The sequence below is a fragment of the Marmota flaviventris genome, chromosome 14 (genome assembly GCF_047511675.1).
Source record: "Marmota flaviventris isolate mMarFla1 chromosome 14, mMarFla1.hap1, whole genome shotgun sequence".
NCBI classification, from domain to species: domain Eukaryota; kingdom Metazoa; phylum Chordata; class Mammalia; order Rodentia; family Sciuridae; genus Marmota; species Marmota flaviventris.
In genome coordinates, this window is record NC_092511.1 from 6,020,553 (window position 1) to 6,041,037 (window position 20,485).

Below are 20,485 nucleotides of genomic sequence, written 5' to 3' on the forward strand. Positions count from 1 at the left end.
TGAACTCTGGCTGGAACGGATTCCTAAAATGGCACATTTGACCTCCGCTGCAGCTGAAGTCTGGGTGGTTAAGACGAAGTCGGAACACCTCAAGACTTGGCAAGGGTTCTCCATCTGGCGCAGGCAGTGACCCCTGCCGCAGTGCTGCCACACTAGACGCGTTTAGGCGGACAGGAATGAGGGTCCGCAATCAGCCTTTATTTTTAAAGCTCTCCAGAGGACACAAGCCGGAAGCCGCAGGCTTGTCGCGCAGCGCAGCACGCCAGCGTCCTCGGCCACTTGGGCACAAGGTAGGCGGGCTGCCGGTAGCTGCGCGCCGCCTCGCCCTGGGCACCTAGCTGTCCTGTTCCCACGTCGCCGGGCCGAACGCTTCACACGCGCCCGAGTTGCCCTTAACGGCGGTCGTGCCAGGGGCCCCTTTCGTGACTGCGCCGATGCTCTGTGCCGCAGCGCGTCGGGGCTGGCGCCAAACTGCCGCCCTCTCGGGTTGTCTGGGGGAACTGCCAAGGGCGCCGCGGGAAGGCCTGTTTCCATCTCATCCGGACCCGCGAGATACGTGAGGCCGAACTTTCATAAAGGCACAGAACTCGACCTCCCGGTGCCCGCCGCGCACGCTCGAGCGCCACGCCCACCCCCTCGAGCGCCACGCCCACCCCTCGAGTGCCCCCTTCTGAGGGCCACGCCCATGAGGGCCCGCCTCCCGAAGGCCACGCCCCCATGAGCGCCTCGCCCGCGAGCGCCAGCCTCCGAGCATCCCGCGGGATATCCGGCCTGGACTCGGCGTTCAGCGCGCAGTAGTACGGCGGCCTGTGCCGGGATGTCTGGCGGGAGCTCTCTGCCTTGGCCTCGAGTGTTGCTTTTCGGGGACTCCATCACTCAGGTACCGCCGCCCCGATCGCCCCGGACGCTCCACGGGTCGCTCGAGCGGCGGCTCCTGAGGCCCTGCCTCGGCTCGGGAGGGTCTAGGCCGGGCCGCCCGTGCGGGCTGCCTCGGAGGGGACCGGCGGGCGGTAGTTGGTGGGTGGACCTTGAAAATGCCCTCAAGAGTAAAGCAGGAAGAGCTTTTCACCCGGGGCCATTTCAACTCCCATCCAGGGGAAGAACTTTTTCTTATAACGGGGCTTGAATTTTTAGACAGGGTCTTGCTTAGCTGCCAAGGCTGGCCTCAAATTTGCGATCCTCCTGCTTCCGGAGTCGCTGGGATGAGGGGTGCGCCACCGCGCCCGGGGACAAGGAGAATTATTCTAAATACATTATTTCGGAAAGATAGTAGGTTACGTTCCTGTACCCCGCCCCCAACGTGCAGACTTCTAAATCAGGCTTTTGTGTATATGCACCACCAATGTTAGGATCAGGGCAGTAAGAACCTCTCAAGGACCTTGTGAATGTGTGTCATGGGAGTGTCCACCCGAGTTACGTCATTAAGAAAGCAGTGGCTGGTTCCCCTGGCACATCGTGGACCCGTGTCTTAGCTGCACGCACAGGTGATTGCACCTCCTAGTACCTGCACTGCATCGGTCACCACTAGCCTTTTTTATTCCGACACAGGGTTGTACCAAGTTGTGGAGGCTGCCTTGAAAACTCCTTCTCGGCCTCTGGAGTCTCTGAGATTACAGGCGTGGCTCACCACACCTGAGTAGTACCTTTTTAGGTGACAAATTTCTCCAGTATTAGGTCTCTAATAGGTGGCTGGCTTAAATCCACTTTCCTAGAGTTCTGCCAGGTGAAGCTACAGTTGGCCCCAAGACGTCCTCCCCGAGTGAGGAAGGGCAGGAATCTAGGGAGTACACAACTAGAGGAGCTGCTGACCCAAGTTCCCATGCTAAGTTCTGAGTATACCGATTAGTAATGGGCTTCTCTTTCTTCAGTTTTCTTTTCAGCAGGGTGGATGGGGAGCATCATTGGCTGACAAACTGGTCAGGTGAGAATAGTTTCTAGATTAATACTGGGTATTTACTGATGGTAAATGTCATCTCAAAGTGAATGATACCACAAATTCTTTATTAATCTCTGCTTTCCTTTCTTAGTCAATGTATGGTTAGAGAAACAGAAAGGGCAGCCACGCAGGATTCATCAAAAAGCTTTGGCACCATGTGAAATCAAACACAAAAACTGTGGAAACAAAAATTTTGACTGTTTGCCGTATTAAAAAAAACTAGTCGTTTTTTCAGTTATGATGGGTATGATTTAAATTAGTGGAGGTGGACAGAAAAAAAAATCATTTTTTAAAAACTCAAAGTTGGATTCATTTTGAATGGAATGGTATACCGAACCCATATTCTTCTAGTAGGTAGATACCTATCAGGAACTAGGAAGCTCTATGGTGAGCAAGTGTTACCTCAAAGGGACGCTGGCCTGATGAATGGCATGGGAGTCATCTCCATTCACTGCTGTGAGACCAGAAAAATTCAAGTGCACCCTCAAGGTAGGATAGATAGTAAAATGGTCAGGTAGTCAGGGTAATGGGCCCCAATTAAGGCTCTTTTCAATTGTACCTCTTCATGAGAATAATCAGAAACATTCCAGCCAAACCTAGTCCCTGGAAAATGGAAGTGGAGGTGGGCCTTAATGGAGATGATAGGAAAATTCAAACTAAGGGCTAAAAGGGCACAGCCAGTTAGGTAGTTTCCAGACAAACCAATAGCCTAGATATTTTTCCAGTACATATTCAGCATAGATTTTGACTAATAGCATTAGAACTGTTCCAAGATCCGAAGAGCATAGATATTGAGTTCCCCCACCCAGCAACTATATAAGCCCCAGGCTAGTACATTAAAGTTGCAACCCTAGCCGGGTGTAGTGGTGCATGCTTGTAATCTCAGCAGCTCAGGGGGCTGAGGCAGGAGGATTTCGAGTTCAAAATCAGCCTCAGCAAAAGCGAGATGATAAGCAAGTCAGACCCTGTCTGTAAATAAAATACAAAATAGGGCTGGGGATGTGGTTCGGTGGTAGAGTACACCTGATTCAATCCCCAGTACCAAAAAAGAAAAGAAAAAAAAAGGCACCCCTTTTGGTTCCTTTTGTGCTACAGGAGCTCTGACTCTTTTCACTTGAATAAATCCTACTCTTATCTGAATTTCATTCTTCAAATTCATGAAACAAGAACCTGGAAAGGAGGTACTGGCAGGTGGCTGGGGTCTGCTGTAACACTATAGCAGCAGAGGCTTCTGTTTCATATCAAATGAGTTCTGAGGGACACATTCAGTGGTTATCTCTGCATGCTTGGGGGTGAATTTTTGTAGTAGGTTCCTATGCTTGCTTCAGCCATCTGCACAACCCTGAACTGTTCCTGATGTTTTAGTTTAACCTAATCTTATTAAGAAATGCCTTATTGTAACTATCCATCCGTACTGCCTCCATGGACACCAGTGAATTTTAAAATACAGAATTAAGTGTACAGTCCTCAGCCCATAGTGACGTCCTTGAGTTTTTAAACAGGCTCTTGTAAACTCATCGCAAAAAGCATTTTAACAAAATTTAAATTTATTGGTACATTTTCATCAATTTTTAAACAATATCCAAGTTTTCTGAAACCCAAAATGCTGAGTTGAAAGAGTTAAACTCACCCTTTTCAGTTTTTAAAAGCTGCTGTTTCTTTTGAAGATGTGTGGTTGTCTACTGTCATTCATAAAGCACCTAATTTATTTTTCTGGAAAGCAGGTTTTTCTTCTCTTTCATAGCATTAAGGATTGAACCCAGGGCATTTTGACACCCTGGGCCCTTTTAATTTTGACGCAGGGTCTTGAACTTGCCCAAGCCATCTCTACCTGTGATCCTCCTGCTTCAGCAGGTGTGCACAGTATGGAATGCAGTTTGTAGGACCTGCGTGTTTTTGAAGGAGTCTAGTTAATTCTTATCCTTTTTCATCTTCATATGGATTTAAGTTCCTGTTATTATCTATGACTTTATATGCAAGTTTTTGATTTTCCTGTTTTTTAGCCTTTTGAATAACTTAAGATACTGCTGACTTTTTTATTCAACCCAGAGAAATTCGGATATGCTTCTCTTTTGGAAGGGAATCTTTTTAACACTTTCAACCCTGGGCCTCACTGGTACTTTTGTCCTGGTCTTGACTCCCAAACGATCATATAATGATATATATATATAGATATATATAGATATATATCTATATATATATATATATATTTTTTTTTTTTTTTAAATCTGGCTGCCAATTATTGAGCTCCTTATGTGTGTCTAGCCTTTACATTTAATTTTCACTCAGCCTGGCAGATGAGAATTAGTCCCTGGCCAGTGCCTCCTTGTTAGTCAAGGATGGGGAAATCCAGGCACAGCTGCTAGGATTCCAGACCTCGTGGTTGTACTGCTATGACTCTTATGAAACTGTTTTGCCCTTCTTAAAAAGGATGTGTCCTGGGGAGAGGTTGCTGGGAATTGAACCCAGGGCTCTTGCATGCTAAGCATACATTCTATCACTAAGCTATACCCCTAGCCCTGCCCTTTGTTTTTGAAATGCTACAGTGACTATATCATTGAATGAATGTAAGACATACCCACTTCGTTAAAATTCTAGAGAACTTCCATTTTAAAGTGTTGTGGCTGGATTCTAAATGGCTTGTTAGCTTCCTGGAATCTTTACAAATAAAAACATTCAGGCCCATTTACAAATAAATATGGCTGGGTTTTTTTTGTTGTTGTTGTTGTTCCCAAGATGTACAAATGCTACTTGAGAGCTTTCAGAGTAGGTCCATGAAAATGAGACCCTTCCTGCTGCCTTCCTTGGAGTCTGCCGCCTGGCACTGCAGCCTTCAATTACTGGTACTGCAATTTTTTCATTTATTGTTTTACATGTAAGAATTTGAACCATATACCAAAATGAACACCAGTTTTCTAATCATAAAGTTGAAACTGCAGATTCATTTTATTTATATATATTTTTGGTACCAGGGATTGCACTCGGGGGCACTTGACCACTGAGCCACATACTCATCCCTATTTTGTATTTTATTTAGAGACAGGGTCTCAAAGTTGCTTAGCACTCACAGTTGCGGAGTCTGGCTTTGAACTTGAGATTCTCCTGTCTCAGCCTCCCAGGCTGCTAAAATTACAGGTGTGTCCAACCGTGCCCGGCTCATTTTATTTTAAAATACAATTTTATTATCTATTCGACATAAATAATACTGGAAATTGAACCCAGGGGCACAATCCTCCTGCCTCCAGTATGCTGGGATTCCTGGTGTGCACCAATACCTCTAAAGACCTTTTTATTATGGACAGCTTTTAATCATCTACAGAAGCAAAGGATATAATTATCCCATGCATCCTTCCCACTATGAATTATTCTGATATTATTATTTACCAAAATTACTTTCTTTTATGATAGAGCCCCTGTCATGTGACTAATATCATCTAAGGTGTTCTAAAGTAGTGTGATCCTGAAGTGGGATTCCTCATGTCAGGGACACACTAGCCAAAGATGGATCTGGCATGTAAACCCCCGCAACCTGCTTCAAGAGCCATGGTTGTACTGTGGGGGGGGGGGGGGGGTGGTATGGTGTGTGTTTTTTTTTCTTCATTGTATCAAATTATTTTCAGTCCTTTTTATTATTTATTTTGAGACCGCTCTTGCTGAACTGCTGAGGCTGCCTTCGAGCTTGCAATCCTCCTACCTAAGATGCCCAAATTTTTGGGATCATAAGCATGTGCCTCCATACCTAGCTTGAGTCAAACTATTTTTAAGAAGGGGTTGGGGAGAGATGCCTGTTAATGAACTAGTTAAAAACTAATTATAAAATCATTTGAAACCAAAAGTCTAAAATATTTCAAACACCTCAAACAAAATCACTGAGTTTCAGTTTGTTAGTGATTTTCTAAGATACTGTACTTGGTCACATTAATATCCATCTGTTGTGAACAGTTTTAAAGTTATTCTCTATACTACCATGAAAGTCTTCAGACTAAATCAACCCCTTCAACATAATTTATCACCTCCCTCTTTGAGGAGTATGGTGATTTACATGTGTCCCAGAACTGACTTAAGAGAGATCAGCGTGTTTCAACCCTGTACTTGATTTTACTGAAGTGAAAGCTGGGCTGGGTCAAAGCCACGTGCTGGGATGAGAAGCCCAGCACACCCTTGCTAAAGTGGGCTACCAAGCAATTCTTTGCTCAGTTAAATCTTTTAACAATCTTTCATTTCAGAAGATGTGATGTTCTGAATCGTGGATTTTCAGGTTACAACACCAGATGGGCCAAAATTATTCTTCCAAGACTAATCAGGAAAGGGAACAATTTGGACAACCCAGTAGTAGTTACAATTTTCTTTGGCGCCAATGACAGTGCACTAAAAGGTAATGGCATTTTTGTTTTCCTAGTTAATTTTTAGTCATTTTAACATTAGAGCAAACTTGGATTTATATACTTTTAACTGTTTACTTATATTCCAAGAGAAAGTTTCACCAAACGTATGCATTCCTTGAATTTGTTTACGGGGATTTCTTCTGGCTCTGCTGTGGGTGGTTTTTATTCCCATCCCTCCATCATTGGCAGACTTAAACTGCAGCACTTTGTTTCTGGAGTCCATTAGTGTTGTGCTGTATTTCCAGTATTTCTCTTTTTGTGTGTGTTTTTATTTATATATAAGCGGAAAGCATTACAATTCTTATTACATATATAGAGCACATGTCTCAGGTTGTTATTACATAGTATATTCACACCAATTCTCTCTTTAGTGGGTACAGTTGGCAACAGGGCTCAAGATACACCCCTGCAATTTGCATTTCACTAGTGAGAAAGGATGTAAGAAATTTGAGGAAAATAAAGTAAATATTCCCTTTGCATTTTATATTGAATCAAAATCTTAAAAGAAATTTTAATGGTGAATTTTAATCATATGTAGAATAAGGATAAATACTTTCTAAGCACACAAGCAACTGAGGAAATTGCAAAGGAAAAAGCAGTTTATTAAATTTTGACATAGCTTATGTTGGAGCTGGGGTGTAGGTTAGTGTAGAGTGCTTGCCTAGCATCACAAAGTCCTGGGTTCCTTCCCCAGGGTCTCTGACTTGCTTAGCACCTTGCTTTTGCTAAGACTGGCTTGAACACACGATTCTCCTGTCTCAGCCTCCTGAGCTTCCAATTACAGGCATGCACCACTGCGCCCGGGTTACATTTTAATCCTTTAAGGAGGAAACCTTAACAGTTCCCCAGTGACTTCAAGAATTGTATGCATGCCATGAAAGTGGTTTCATTTTAATCATTGCCACTTTGAGCCAAAAAAATTGTCCTTTATAAACAGATGAGAATCCCAAGCAGCACGTTCCCCTGGAAGAGTATGTTGCAAACTTAAAAAGCATGATGCAGTACCTGAAATCAGTGGATGTCCCTGAGCATCGAGTCATACTCATCACGCCACCTCCGCTTTGTGAAACAGCCTGGGAAAAGGAGTGCATCATGCAAGGTAAGCCAGCCATGCCTAGTGGCATCAAACCTGGACATGAACACTCAAAAGACTTCCTGCTTGTGGGCCCTGTATTAGTCTGTTTTCAGTCAACTTCCATTATGTCTTACCAATAACTTTGACAGAAAAGGGCTTCTGGCTTTGGGTAAGTCAGGAAGGAACCACTGGCCTGGACTTTATAGTTGCCAGCTCCATCATACATGAAGCCCATTGAGAGTGTGCAGAGAGCCTGGCTGCATGCCTTGGAACTGGCAGGTTAGCTGCAGTGCTTTGAGAGATGCTGGGTCCAAGGGCTAGATATATATCCTGGGCACCTACTCAACATTTGTGGTGTTTTTCATGACTTCTTAGTATCAGGATGTTCTTGAAGCTGCTAGCTTTGCCCATCTCCTCATTAGGGGCCATGAGAGATGGCCCTTTCCACTCTGCCAAAAGAATACTCATCCCCCCCCCTTTTTTTTTTCTATTCTTCATCATTTGAAAGAAAAAGTATAATGGTATAAGATCTCTTTTGTGTAAAAATGTTTCTTCTATGTAAAGATGCTGTTTTCTCTTGTTTACACATATTTAGTTGAAAAGGTGCATTGTGGAATTTTTCTAAGCTGCCTTAAACTCAGAGAACAGGTTATCCTAGAACAAGTTAAAAGAGGTGAAACTCAGGTGATCTGTCAATACCTGGGAAGAGTTTATTCTTTCCTTCTCTCAGACAGGAACCCAGGCCAGCATAGGTATAAGTACTCCTTTATCTCCACCTCCATTTGCCCATTTGCTCCTGTTATAATCGCACATCTCCACCAGCTCTCACTGTCCTGCCCATACCCCTAGTTCTGCTGTGGCAGCCTCCTGAGCTTCTCACTGGCTTTAGCTCTAGCTCCACTCTCCTCTGATGGGGAAAGGATGAAGCAGCATGACATAGTCAAATATGCACAGGCAGCCATGTGCAGTAGCACACACCTCCCACTTATGCAGGAGGCTGAGGCCAGTCTAGTCAACTTGGTAGGATCCTGTCTCAAAACTTTGTAAACAAAGTTTTAAAAAGGAACCTGATGTGGGGCTGGGGATATAGCTCAGTTGGTAGAGTATTTGCCTCGCATGCACAAGGCCCTGGGTTCAGTCCCCACAAAAATAAATAAAAACATGATGGGGCTGGGGAGTAAGCTCAATGGGGTTTGAACCCAGGAATGCTCTACCACTGAGCTACATTACTAGCCTTTTTTTTTTTCTTTTTTTACATTTTTGGGTGCTGGTGATCAAACCCGGGGCTTTGTGAATGCCACACAATCTTCAATATCAAGAAGGCGGGGGTAGAGCACATATATTCTGCAAGAATCTAGCCTTTCAATGATCTTGCTGTTCCTATGATCAGGTGGGCATTATCAACATAGCAGGAAAACTTCAGCATGGTTAAGTAAGTTATTCAGTCACACAGCTATGTATAGGGCAGTTAATAGGCAATTGTCAGGACTGTCCAGTTCTCAGAGGACTTTTTCCACTGTATTGCAGTGGCTTTTTCTTACCTGGGTCTCAGCACTGCATCTTCCATGGTCTTTTCTTTCTGGTGTGGTCCAAGCCCAAGTCACCTCTGCCTTGCTCTCTAGCCCAGCAGCCCCAGCTCCCTAGGCCTTTCCTTCCTCTGCACCTCTGTTCAAGTCTTGTAGAATATCCTCTTCAGCTTCTCAGAAGGCTGTGGTTATCAGTAACAACTCCCTCTTTTCCCACTGAACTTTGTCCTCTGCTGTGTAGAGCACTACATGAGAGTAGCCTGTGAGACCCATCATTGTGATAACCAGACTCTGAGAGGGGCTATCATTGATGGAATTTAGAAACCACCGGGGTCCTCACAACCTGCACAAGGACCAGCACTTGTGTTCAGTCACCTCTTAGATTTCCTCTCTCCAATAGGTTGGAAAATAAATCGCTTGAACTCCGTTGTTGGTGAATATGCCAGTGTGTGTTTACAAGTGGCCCAAGACTGTGGGACTGATGTTCTTGACCTGTGGACCATGATGCAGAAAGACAATGAGGTATAGTGACTTTGCTCAGTCCTTCCAGGATGAGTGGGATCACAAAGAAGCCAGCCAGCCAGCCCTTTCAGCAAAAAGGTTGGGATAGCTTGGAGAAAGGAAGGAGCTGCATGAATTTACCTGGTTCCTCAACTAGGAGTTATTATTTAGTGACATAGAAAGTTAAGACTTATTATTAATAAAACAGTGAATTCAAGCAGCTTATGGTATTTGCTATACCATTCACAGCTTAAGACATGTAGTTCTAATTATTTTAAAATAACGAAACCCCATTTACAAGTATAAAAGATAAAAAGCTAGTCCTCATGCAGAATGGTACAGGAACACAGCTGGACAGTTTCTTATAGTTACATATGTACTACCAGAGGACCCAGCCCTCCAATCCTGAATGTACCTGAGAAATGAAAACCATGTCCCCAGAAACCTAGCATGTAACTGTTCATAGTAGCATAATGCATAATTGCAGGAAGCTGGAATCAACCTGTGTATCCTTCGAGAGTGAGACAGTAAATTGGTTAAGCCAGTGCAGAGGTAGGAAATGCTATAGGAAGTGCAGCAACCAGGATGAAGCCCAGAGGCATTTCACTGAAGGAAAGAAGCAAGATTTGAAAGGTTACACCTGTGATTCCATCTATGTGACATTTAGAAAGTCAATACTGTAATGACACAACACATAGCCAGCGGTTAGGTGGGGAGCCTATGACAAAACTGAGGTCCTACATAGATCCCAATGAGTGGCACAGGAGAGGCAGAGTCAGACACAGGGCTTTTTTCCTCTTCAGTTTTGTACTAACTATTTGTGCTACGGGGCACTTAAAAAGGCCATTTCTTTGCTCTGCTGAGACCTAGAGAAAACGATGACTGTGACAAGGACTGTGGCATTTGGAGTATCAGAGGAAAAGGATCCAGGGCATAGGAAGTTCTTTGAACAAAAAACTCAGCCTGACTCAGTTTACTCTCTTCATAGCCATTAGGTTTGGCCATCTGGACAAAAGAAGGTAGAAAGGAAACAGCCAAGAACTTACCAAACCAGATGCCAATTTTTTCCTTCCCACTTAAATTCTTACCAGTCCTTCAAAAGACCTGGTGACTTATTTTATTTATTTATATATATATATATATATATATATATATATATATATATATATATATATATATAAAATGGGGACAATGGTAACCAGTAAGAGCCATACCACCATGTGGACAGTGAGCATTGCCAGTCATCTTTGGAGGTTCTCAGAGCCCAGCCCTGTACTTGAGTACATCACTGCCCTCCTGGCCTCCAGGCTGCTAATCCTGGACTGGATTTGAGTCTATTTGAGAGTCTTCTGGGTGCTCAGATTAGGAGAGGCCTTGGCTGCCTGAGTGCTGAAGGGTCAACATCCAGAATTGTTTTAGCCTAAGAATCCAACGTGGTGGTTGCAAAAAGTTGTGCTACAGAGGAAAAGACATCTTATTTACATTTTGGGGGTACTGGTGATTGAACCCAGGGGACTCCACCAGTGGGCTATATCCCCAGCCCTTTTTACTTTATATGAGGCAGGGTCTCCCCATATTACCCAGATTGGCTTCAAACTTAATGATCTTCCTGTCTCAGCTCCAGAGTAGCTGGTGTGTACCTCTGCACCTGACTGGAAAGGACATTTTAAAACACTTGGTTAGTTATGCTAATGAGTCATTTTAACACACCAGGATCGTAGAATGGAGGAAACATCAACCATCCAGAAGAGGATACTGAGGTTTAGGGAGAAGCACTGCTGGAGTCTATGATCTTGGTCTGTGAAAGCCATATAGCTTTTCCATGCAACTCTAAAGTGGATTGGGCAAGAGCCCTTGCCTGGCCAAGAGTTTTCTGTAAGGGAGAAATGGCTCTGAGGGTGGCTATTAAGGGGAGTGGCAGTAAAACAGGAGTCATAGCCCAATAATTCTTGTTCTCATTTGGATTGTCATTCCCCGAAAATCTTGCCTAAGAGTCACATGAAACTGACTTACTAGGACCCCAAGGTATTTTTTAAATTTTCCTGGTACTAGGGACTAAACTCAGTCCCTAGCCCGAGTGTGCTAGGCAGGTGCTCTGCTACTAAGCTACATCCCCAACCAGACACCCTGAGCTTTCTTAATAACAGGTTTTTCATTTTTGTTATTTACATTAAAGAATCATTCACTCATTAAGCCTCTTTCAGCTGATAACCACTTTAGAGTGAAGGCCTATAATGCTGTCCCAACTCAGGCACATAGTGGTAATGAATTTTATGAAGCTCAGGTCTAATATAGAGAGCACCAGCATATATCATTCACATTTATACTGCTGCTGTGGTCTGAGACAATTCAGGTCAAATGCCTGAAACAAAGGGCTGGTGAGTTCTGACTCAGGCCCATACTGGGAGGAAAGCACACACTGGCAATGAGAAAAACTATACAGCTTTACTGTGCCTTCTCTTTACAGGACTTCTCATCCTACTTATCCTCTGACGGACTACATCTATCACCAAAGGGAAATGAATTTTTGTTTTTACACCTCTGGCCTCTGATAGAGAAGAAGGTCTCTTCTCTGCCTTTGCTGCTTCCTTACTGGAAGGATGTAGCAGAAGCACAACCTGAACTAAGTCTACTGGGAGATGGAGACCATTAGTCAATTCTAGGAAATGCAAATCTGGTTGTTAATTTATAGATTGAAGTTGGTGATTATAACATATAGATTCCAAGGCAATTGAATGCAGAATATTTTTTTCTCAAGTTTAAAATTCTTCCTCACTATGCTGTACCAAAACACCAATTTTTGCCACTAATGTTTATAATAAAAGTTTTCAGATTCTTCAGGGAAGCTTTGTAGTTGAGCACATTCTGTTTTGATAAATGTTTATTGACTGGTGCAAGTATCATCAGTGCCATCCTGAGCAGTTTGTTAATCCTATACATGGCAAAAAAAAAAAAAAGGAAACAATTTTTGTTTTAAAAAGTCACAATTTTATAAAAAAAAAAAAAAAAAAAAGTTTTCTTACATTCTGCTGAGAACCGTTTCACTCATACATACACCCACTCACCTTGTATCAAATTATGAAAGTGGAACTAAAATATAAGACTATCCTGACAAGTTAAAAGATAGCAAATACCATAAGGTACAAATTCAAGTATTAGTGTAACAAATAACATTTGAGTAACACATGTCCTTACAGAAGAAGAAAGCATGATTTGTCACAAGTTTGGTTAACTGCCCTCAAAATTTACAAGTCATCTTGGTTAAAATGTGTTGGCTGGTAAGCACATTTTAGTTCACAGGAGAAAACAATTTTATGGAATCCAGGCTATGATTTTTTTTTTTTTTTATCCTTCACACGGTAACAACAGACCATCCAGAATCCTAAAGCACTTAGCAAGAAGTCATGTGACCATCAACTTGTGGGTAATTAAAAAGGGTTTCTGAAGTATCAGGTCTGGTAGGGCCAGACCCCTACCCCAGGACAGGCAGTGTTCCCTTTCCTGGCTCGTCACATCTCAGCATATTCAAAACAACCTGTTCTTTGGTTAAAAGTATCTCATTTACTCTCTTGTCCACTAACTTAACAATAGGCAACTGTGTTTTTTTGGATCATATTTTGTAGTACTGTGGATAAAGAATTTTTAAACGCATAGTAAACAATATTAGGGATATATGAAGATACTTATAAAACACAGAAAAGCTACCCAGCAAATCGGAGACCTGAGAAATTAACAGGCTATCTTAACTACTGTAAACTTCACTATAAACTAGGTTGTTTTAATCTAGAAAGTACTAGCCTTAGAAAAGGCCCTATTCACCCAAATTATTTGTAAGTTTAGATGTAGCTTTCTCCCTGCTGTGAAAAGATCTGGGTAATACCTAGAAACACCCACATTTTGGCAATAATAGATTATCTCATTCCTTTACCTTTACTTGAAAAAAAAAAATTGTTCCAGTTGTTCTCTCAAATAACTGCTAAGTGCCTCATAGGGTCATTACAGTATATAAAAGATAAAAACTGATCATCTCCCTAATCAGTGCTGTTATCAGTATAAAGGTTAATTTACAATAACCTAAATCAGCTGTATTTTCTGCTTTTGCACCACCAGGTCAAAGGCTGTTTTGAAGCTCAAAAACACTAAAACCTGAAAGTCTGAAAATAAGCCAGATTCATCTGACCTCTTCAAAGGAAGAGGGTCTAACTAGACAGCACTGCTTATGTGAAGGAAGCTCAAACACATGGCTAGCATTTGCTGTTGAGTCATTTCCTTATCCCTCCCAGTTCTTCACAAGATATATGCCGTGCTTCTAGGCCAAATTTATAAAAATATTTGCACATGTAAGTCAAAATCACTTAGGACATGACCCCTCACTAGCACTCAGTTTCTTTGCTGTCCACACGGTTCTGACGCTGCAGTTTAAAGGAAGCAGCCTTTTCACTTCTGGTGACTGGATGGTCCGTGAGATCTTCAAAGGACTTGGCAGCTGTGCCACTGTTAGGGAAGGGGTCCTTTTCAAAGCCATCTTCATCCATATGTGAGTCTGTGCTGGGGTCTTCTTGGATGGTGTCCATTCTCTGGTGGTCCAGTTTTGGAGCAGCAGACACTGGTGGCATCATAGGGGTGGGCTGTAGGGGCTGCAGGCGGCCTGGAGTCTGGGGTGCAGGAAAGGGCTTGATAATTCGAACTGAGGCCGAATCCATGCTGCTTAGCATCTCAACATTCTGGAAAGATGTGGGTTTTAATTGATGGGAATAAAAGATCAAAGGTTCTTAAGCTCCAACCTTACCCATCAAATGGCCCAGTACCGTGATCCTTTGTGCTAAAGCAAAGTGCCAGATATCAGGCTCACTGAACCCAAGAAGTTCAGAACAACTTTCAGATATCCTGACAACTTGGTATTTAGGCATCCAAAAGAGAACTCAATTATAAAGATCTATTACAGGAAAAGATCTGAAAACAACTCAGTGCTGAACAGCTAAAGCACTCCAAACAGCTGTAGGGAAGGGGAGCCCAGGGCTCCCCTCTAAATATCTATCCACCCAACTAATAAGTACATCACTGCTATCAGGAGAGTTCACATGCAACCTAGATCCTTTTAGCCAAAAGGGCTGAGCTGTAAAGGTAGAGACTCTTGCTGGGTGTCAACTGAAGATCTTTGCCTAATAGGATCTCAAAATGTAACCAAAAATTATTCTTTATTTTCATGTGGTATACTTACACTGGGGTTAAACAGAGACAGCGATTCATATTGCTTATCCAATTTCTTATCCTAGAAAAAAAGGAATAGTAAGAAAAAACAATTCCTACACACCCACACCTCAGTGGATACATATTCTTTCCTCCTAAGATGAAATAAGGAACTCAGAAACTGAACCATAATGGGCAGCATGGGAGTGGAGTATGGCTCCGTGGTGGGGCACTTGCCTAACACACATGCAGCCCTGGGTTCCATTCCTCCACCTGGCATAAAAGTGTCACAGGGTGCACTAAATGAGAACATGTTTCTTGTATAAGCGAGACTAGAAATGTTTACTCTGCATAAATATTGGTATTAGCATGGAAAGGCAGAGTTTAAGTGCTGCTTTTCTGAGAGAACTCTCACCCTGTGAGTAGATACCACGGGAATCTTGAGGACAAAGTCAAAAGGCTGATGCACCAGTATTGGCTGCATGGGCAGCAGGCAGGAGACCAAGATGGCAATGCTTGCCTTCTCAGCACCCACAGCCTCACACTCTTCGCAGCTGTATCCACAGAAACCAAATTATTGGAGGAGCTAGGCCTCAATCCTTATATTTCTGCAGAAGACTAAATACAAAGTCATCTGCTCTCTCTCCTGGTTCTTGTGTGTGGCTGAAGCATAACAAGTGACTGACAAAGGCAAGGCAGCACCAAAAATCAGGGTCTCAGCTCAGATCTACTGCCATGATGGTTTTCTGTGGCTAGAAACAAGCCATCATCTACCAACCCACAAGTCACAGAATCTGTTCTGAAATCAAGAGTAGCTGTGCGGTCCTTAGTACAACTTCCACTGTAAATAAAACAGGTTTAACTCCAGTAAAAGCAATCGTGAAGGACACAGCTCTTCATCACCTCAAGAAAGCCCTGCTGTAGCAGAAATGCTCCCCAGAGAGTTTGCTCCTATACCATACCATCATGCTCTCCGCCCTAAGGAAGAGCTGTTCAGTGAGAACCCAGTAGGAATGAAAAGCACCTTTGCCATGTGAGCTAGCTATGCTATAACTCTTCTAGCTCACAGGAGCAGAGTGAGCGTGAGTCAGAATAAGTCTGGAAGTCTGAGTCTGACTTCCTCATCTCTATAGCATATAGCCAACATTCCCCATAGATGCAAGGTAAATGGGTTTGTAAAGAAAAGTTTGAATAAAGTACCTGGAATTCCTTAAGCAAAGCCCAAATTAACTTATAACTGTTAACTCATTTTGAGCAAGAAGAGGAAAGAATGCTCCTTCTTACTTAGTTGGAAAGATGTAAATACCCTATACAATGCTAGGAACCTATATGGATACTATGTGAGGAATATCTTTGAAATGCTGACGTTTGATTTTTAGTGTTAATAACACGCTAACCTGAAAATGCTCCTGTATAAAAAGCTTTGCTCAAAGGTCCCAGGCAAATCCAATTAAATGAGTCTGCATGTAAAAGTGTAAAATACCTAAGAAATTACTTATGAAAGTAAAACACCCAAACAAAATAAGAAAAAAGACCATCAGCTAAGATGTCTATATGACAGGCTCTCCTAAGAAAACATCAAAAATGTCATTAGAAACATCAGGACAGACTTTGCTAAGAACAAGTTTTCTTTTCCAAAAGTTACATGTTACATGGAATTGCTCAACATTTTAATAAAATGCTTGGTTACTTAAAAATTGGTGACTTACCACACAATGAACAAGAATGCTGAAAGGAATCCAAAATATCAAGGAGAAAACCAGGACAGATCCTACGATGTTGTCTGCTAAAAACTTCCCTGTGAACAATTCCAAACATGAATGTCTTGACCAAGAATTTTACAAATCACAAGGGAATTCTCTTAGACTATTATGGCTGGACACCATTACCCACCCCATACTGAGAGGAACGAACATCTTGCTCCTGCATTAGACTCAACCATTTCCACACCACATGCTATTAGAGAAACAACCCTGGCACCCCGAGGACAAAGAGACTGCAGTGTCCAGCATTCTCCCTAGAGTGAGTAACTATGCCAAGATACTAGGTACTCACAGTGCCACTACTTGGTAGCACTTTCTTGAGAAGACCATGTTTTTGTCACTTGGATACTATTATTTTTGTGACTGACTTCTAAATTAGGGACCCTTGAGAACATAATACATACCAATGCTTTGCAAAATCAGATGCCCACTTTTTTTTTTTAATATTTTTTAGTTGTTCATGGACCTTTATTTTATTTATTTGTATATGGTGCTAAGAATCGAACCCAGTGCCTGAAGCATGCTAGGCAAGCGCTCTACCACTGAGCCACAACCCAAGCCTCTGATGCCCACTTTTATTTATTTATTTTTTAAGGGCAATTTTTATTTTTTTTAATATTTATTTTTTAGTTGTAGGTGGACACAATATCTCCATTTCATTTTTATGTAGTGCTGAGGATTGAACCCAGGGCCTCATGTGTGCTAGACAAGCGCTCTTCCACTGAGCCACAACCCCAGCCCCTGATGCCTACCTTTAAATAAATAAATCTTATATCAAACAGGAGACAGATTTACAGTAATTCCCTCCTTTGAAAATCCATATATCCAAGCTACACAGGGACAGAACTATAATGAGTGAACTATCCTGGTCAACAAAACTGTTATATTTTCATTTTCTGCAGGATGAGAGCACGAATTTTGAAACCACACTTTTCTAATGTTATAGAAATCAGCTCAGTTCACATGCCTATATTCCCAGCAACTTGAGAAGATGAGGAAAAAGGATTCCCAACTTTGAGGCCAGCCTTAGCAACTTAGATTGTCTTGAAGTAAAAAGTGTGAAAAGGGCTGGGGGTGTAGCTCAGTTGTAAAGTATCCCTGGGTTCAATCCCAAAGAGAAGGAAAGGAGGAAGGGAAAAAATAAATCACATCTGGGGAAATCACCTACCAAAAGTATTGATGCTCAACTGGTCAATGAAATCCCAAAATCTCTCTATTACATCCTGTACTCGTTTCTCGCATTTGCCCTACGAAGGGAAAACATACAGCATTATCCTTAAAGCAATGCATCTAGAAGCAATATGGCTTTATAAAAAAAAAAAAAAAAATACTGGGCATTTAAATCACGTAGTGGTCTGTCTTGGGCACAAGACAATAATTTCAGTGTAATACCTAAGAAGGTAAGATGTTGCTGTCATGATGTTTTCACAATTAGTCCAGTTTTATTATAAGTGAACTAAAATTACCAGGAGATAAAACTCAAAAGAAAACCAGCTTGACAGGCATTTTCTGGTAAAGATGAGATGATCACATATACAGTGGTCAGACAGAAATAGCCAGGCACCCTGAGAAGCTTCTCTAAACCTTGAAACCCTTGCCTGTCATTCTGCACAAATGAAATGAAGTTTGTAACCGACTTTGGCAAGTAAAGTAGGCTTGGTCTTTTCTACTCACTTAGTACCTGCTTCAGAATCACACTGTGAACAATTTTGCAGTCTTAGTCAATTCTGCAAGTAACTTAGGAAACCAATTATTAGAACCGAGGGCCTGAAACCAACCAATTTTACCATAAGGTCCCCACCCAGGGTCTTATCCATCTGAGTTCAGAAGACTTCTTTCTTTATAGGAAGTCTGAGCTCCAGTGACCTGAGAGCACTTGGCTGTTTCTTCTTAAGCAATTCCCATACATAACTCTAAAATCCCAATAAAAACAAGCAGTGGGTTAGAAAGACATAAGGATTGTCAGCCATTTGCAAAATCAAATCCGATACAAGAATTTCTAGTCTGTTTCAAAACAAGCTTTACATAAATACTCACATTCATGTCACAAAACCCTACTGTACAGGGCTTCCCTTTCCTCAAAAATAGGTTCTTTTGCTCAGCGTCGACATACGGTACACACCGGCCAGAACGGTCTCTACAGCACACCTTGCATGAGTTGTCAGTTTCTGAAACAGAGATAGCACAATGCCTGACACTGAGTCCTCTGCCACCCAGTTTCTTCCTCTTCTCCTCTTCTCTGACCATGCTTTTCCAAACACATGTTTTTTATTTCAAAAACTAACACTATCTGGGGTTGGGGATGTAACTCAGTGGTAGAGCACTTGCCTAGCATATACAGGGTCCTGGGTTCAACCCCAATACCATGTGTGAGTACACCCAACACACAAAAGATAATACTAGCCAAATTCATCCCCTAACAGTTTCTAAGTTCATAGTCCTCAAGCTACAAGGCTTTAAAAGTCTACACAGAAGAGTCTCTGTTTAAAAGCCCCCTTAAGCCAGGCATAGTGACATACGCCTATAATCCCAGTGGCTGGGGAAGCTGAGGCAGGAGGATGGCAAGTTCAAAGCCAGCCCCAGCAAAAGGTGAGGCACTAAGCAACTCAGTGAGATCCTGTGTCTAAATAAAATACAAAATAGGGCTGGGGATGTGGCTCAGTGGTTGAATGCCCCTGAGTTCAATCCCCAGCAGACCCCCACCCCCAAAAAAAGGCCCTCTTAAAAGACAAGGATAAAGTATTCCCTCTACGCAAGCCCTTCATAATAACCCTCCCCTTCTGGACAGGGATACTCAACCACCGAGCTACATTCCTCAGTCCTCTGTATTTTTAGTTTGAGACAGGGTCTTACTAAGTTGCTGAGGTTGGCCATGAACCTGTGATACTCCTGCCTTAGCTTCCTGAGTCATTAGGATTATAGGCATGTGTAATTGTGCTCAGAAATACTCTTAAAATGTGTCCCTTTGACCTAACACTCTTGTTACCTTGCAGATTTTAATCCCTGGATTCTCAGGGTTATGTGTGTTTTGTTTTGACAGTAATGGGGATTGACCCTAAGGATGCATAACCACTGAGCTACATCCCCTGTCCTTTTTTTTAAAAAAAAAAAAAAAAAAAATTATTTTTTAGTTGTAGCTGGACATAATACCTTTATTTATTTTTATGTGGTGCTGAGGATCGAACCCAGGGCCTCCCACATGCTAGGCAAGTGCTCTACTGCTGAGCCACAACCCCATCCCCCACCCCGACCTTTTTATTTCAAGACAGTCTCCCTAAATTGCCCAGGATGGCCTTGAACTTGCAAACTTCCTGCTTCAGTCTTCATGAGTCACTTGGGTTCCAGGTGTGTGCCACCGCGCCCAAGCAGCCTCTCAGTTTAAAGTACACTCCATAGAGCCAATTGACTCCAGCATAAGTGTCAGAACTCTCCACCTGCAGGGCAGGTGGGGAGCTGAGCAACCTGCCAGTTAACATGAGCCCACAGCCTACACTCAACAACACCTTTCCCAAGACCCACTGTGATAGCACCTGGCACAAAAGATGCCATGTGGATACACACAGAAATAATAGAAATGCCAAAATTTAACCCAGGACTGCAATTTAAGAACGGTCTTAATCTGACCCAGGGGAAAGCCCAAATTTGTGCTCAGAAGAAAATCAACTAGAATACACACAAAAAAACAAATCGTTATCAAATATTTATTGGGCATTTACTGTGTCTCAGGTGCTGTTCTTCCAAAAGCACCCCAAGCCTATTACCACTCACTCAATAAATCATTTACTTGGCATCTACAAAGTGTTTTCTGTCTTGTTTTTTTTTTTTTTTTTTTGCTCAGTGCTGGGGATGGAAACCAAGGCCTCATGCATGGTAGGCAAACACTCTACCATTGAGCCACATCCCCAGATTTTTTTCTTTTTTTTGTATTGGGTATTGAACCGGGGTAACTTTACCATCGAGCAACATCCCTAGCCCTTTTTATTTTGAGATAGAGTCTCACTAAGTTGCTTAGGACTTTTAGTAAGTTGCTGGGGATGGCCTCAACCTTGTAATCCTCCTGCCCCAGACTCCCAAGTCACTGGGATTACAGGTGTACACATCATCCAGCT

General features: G+C 42.5%; 2 protein-coding genes across 8 annotated transcripts in view; one reads left to right on the top strand and one right to left on the bottom strand.

The window, feature by feature from the left end:
• Positions 1 to 728: 728 nt before the first annotated feature.
• Positions 729 to 12,268, top strand: Iah1 (isoamyl acetate hydrolyzing esterase 1 (putative)). Of its 7 annotated transcripts, none has more exons than XM_027937740.3 (6): positions 729 to 880; positions 1,869 to 1,921; positions 6,195 to 6,311; positions 7,259 to 7,420; positions 9,323 to 9,444; positions 11,891 to 12,268. In XM_027937740.3, the coding sequence occupies exons 4-6, from the start codon at positions 7,315 to 7,317 to the stop codon at positions 12,074 to 12,076; spliced, it is 414 nt and encodes a 137-aa protein (XP_027793541.2). In that variant the 5' UTR covers positions 729 to 880; positions 1,869 to 1,921; positions 6,195 to 6,311; positions 7,259 to 7,314; the 3' UTR covers positions 12,077 to 12,268. The 7 variants fall into 7 exon arrangements, with proteins under 7 accessions (XP_027793541.2, XP_071457429.1, XP_027793543.2 ...); XM_027937738.2 differs by having other exon boundaries at positions 730 to 880; positions 6,163 to 6,311; XM_027937739.2 differs by having other exon boundaries at positions 734 to 880; positions 6,166 to 6,311.
• An 18-nt stretch (positions 12,269 to 12,286) lies between these two features.
• Positions 12,287 to 20,485, bottom strand: part of Adam17 (ADAM metallopeptidase domain 17) — a 55,132-nt gene continuing 46,933 nt past the window's right edge. Inside the window, exons 15-19 of the mRNA XM_027937737.2 lie at positions 18,414 to 18,544; positions 17,545 to 17,623; positions 16,323 to 16,411; positions 14,645 to 14,695; positions 12,287 to 14,147 (exon numbers count right to left, since the gene is read on the bottom strand). Of these exons, the coding sequence (XP_027793538.1) occupies positions 13,797 to 14,147; positions 14,645 to 14,695; positions 16,323 to 16,411; positions 17,545 to 17,623; positions 18,414 to 18,544 (701 nt within the window). The 3' untranslated portion in view covers positions 12,287 to 13,796. The remainder of the gene's footprint in view (positions 14,148 to 14,644; positions 14,696 to 16,322; positions 16,412 to 17,544; positions 17,624 to 18,413; positions 18,545 to 20,485) is intronic.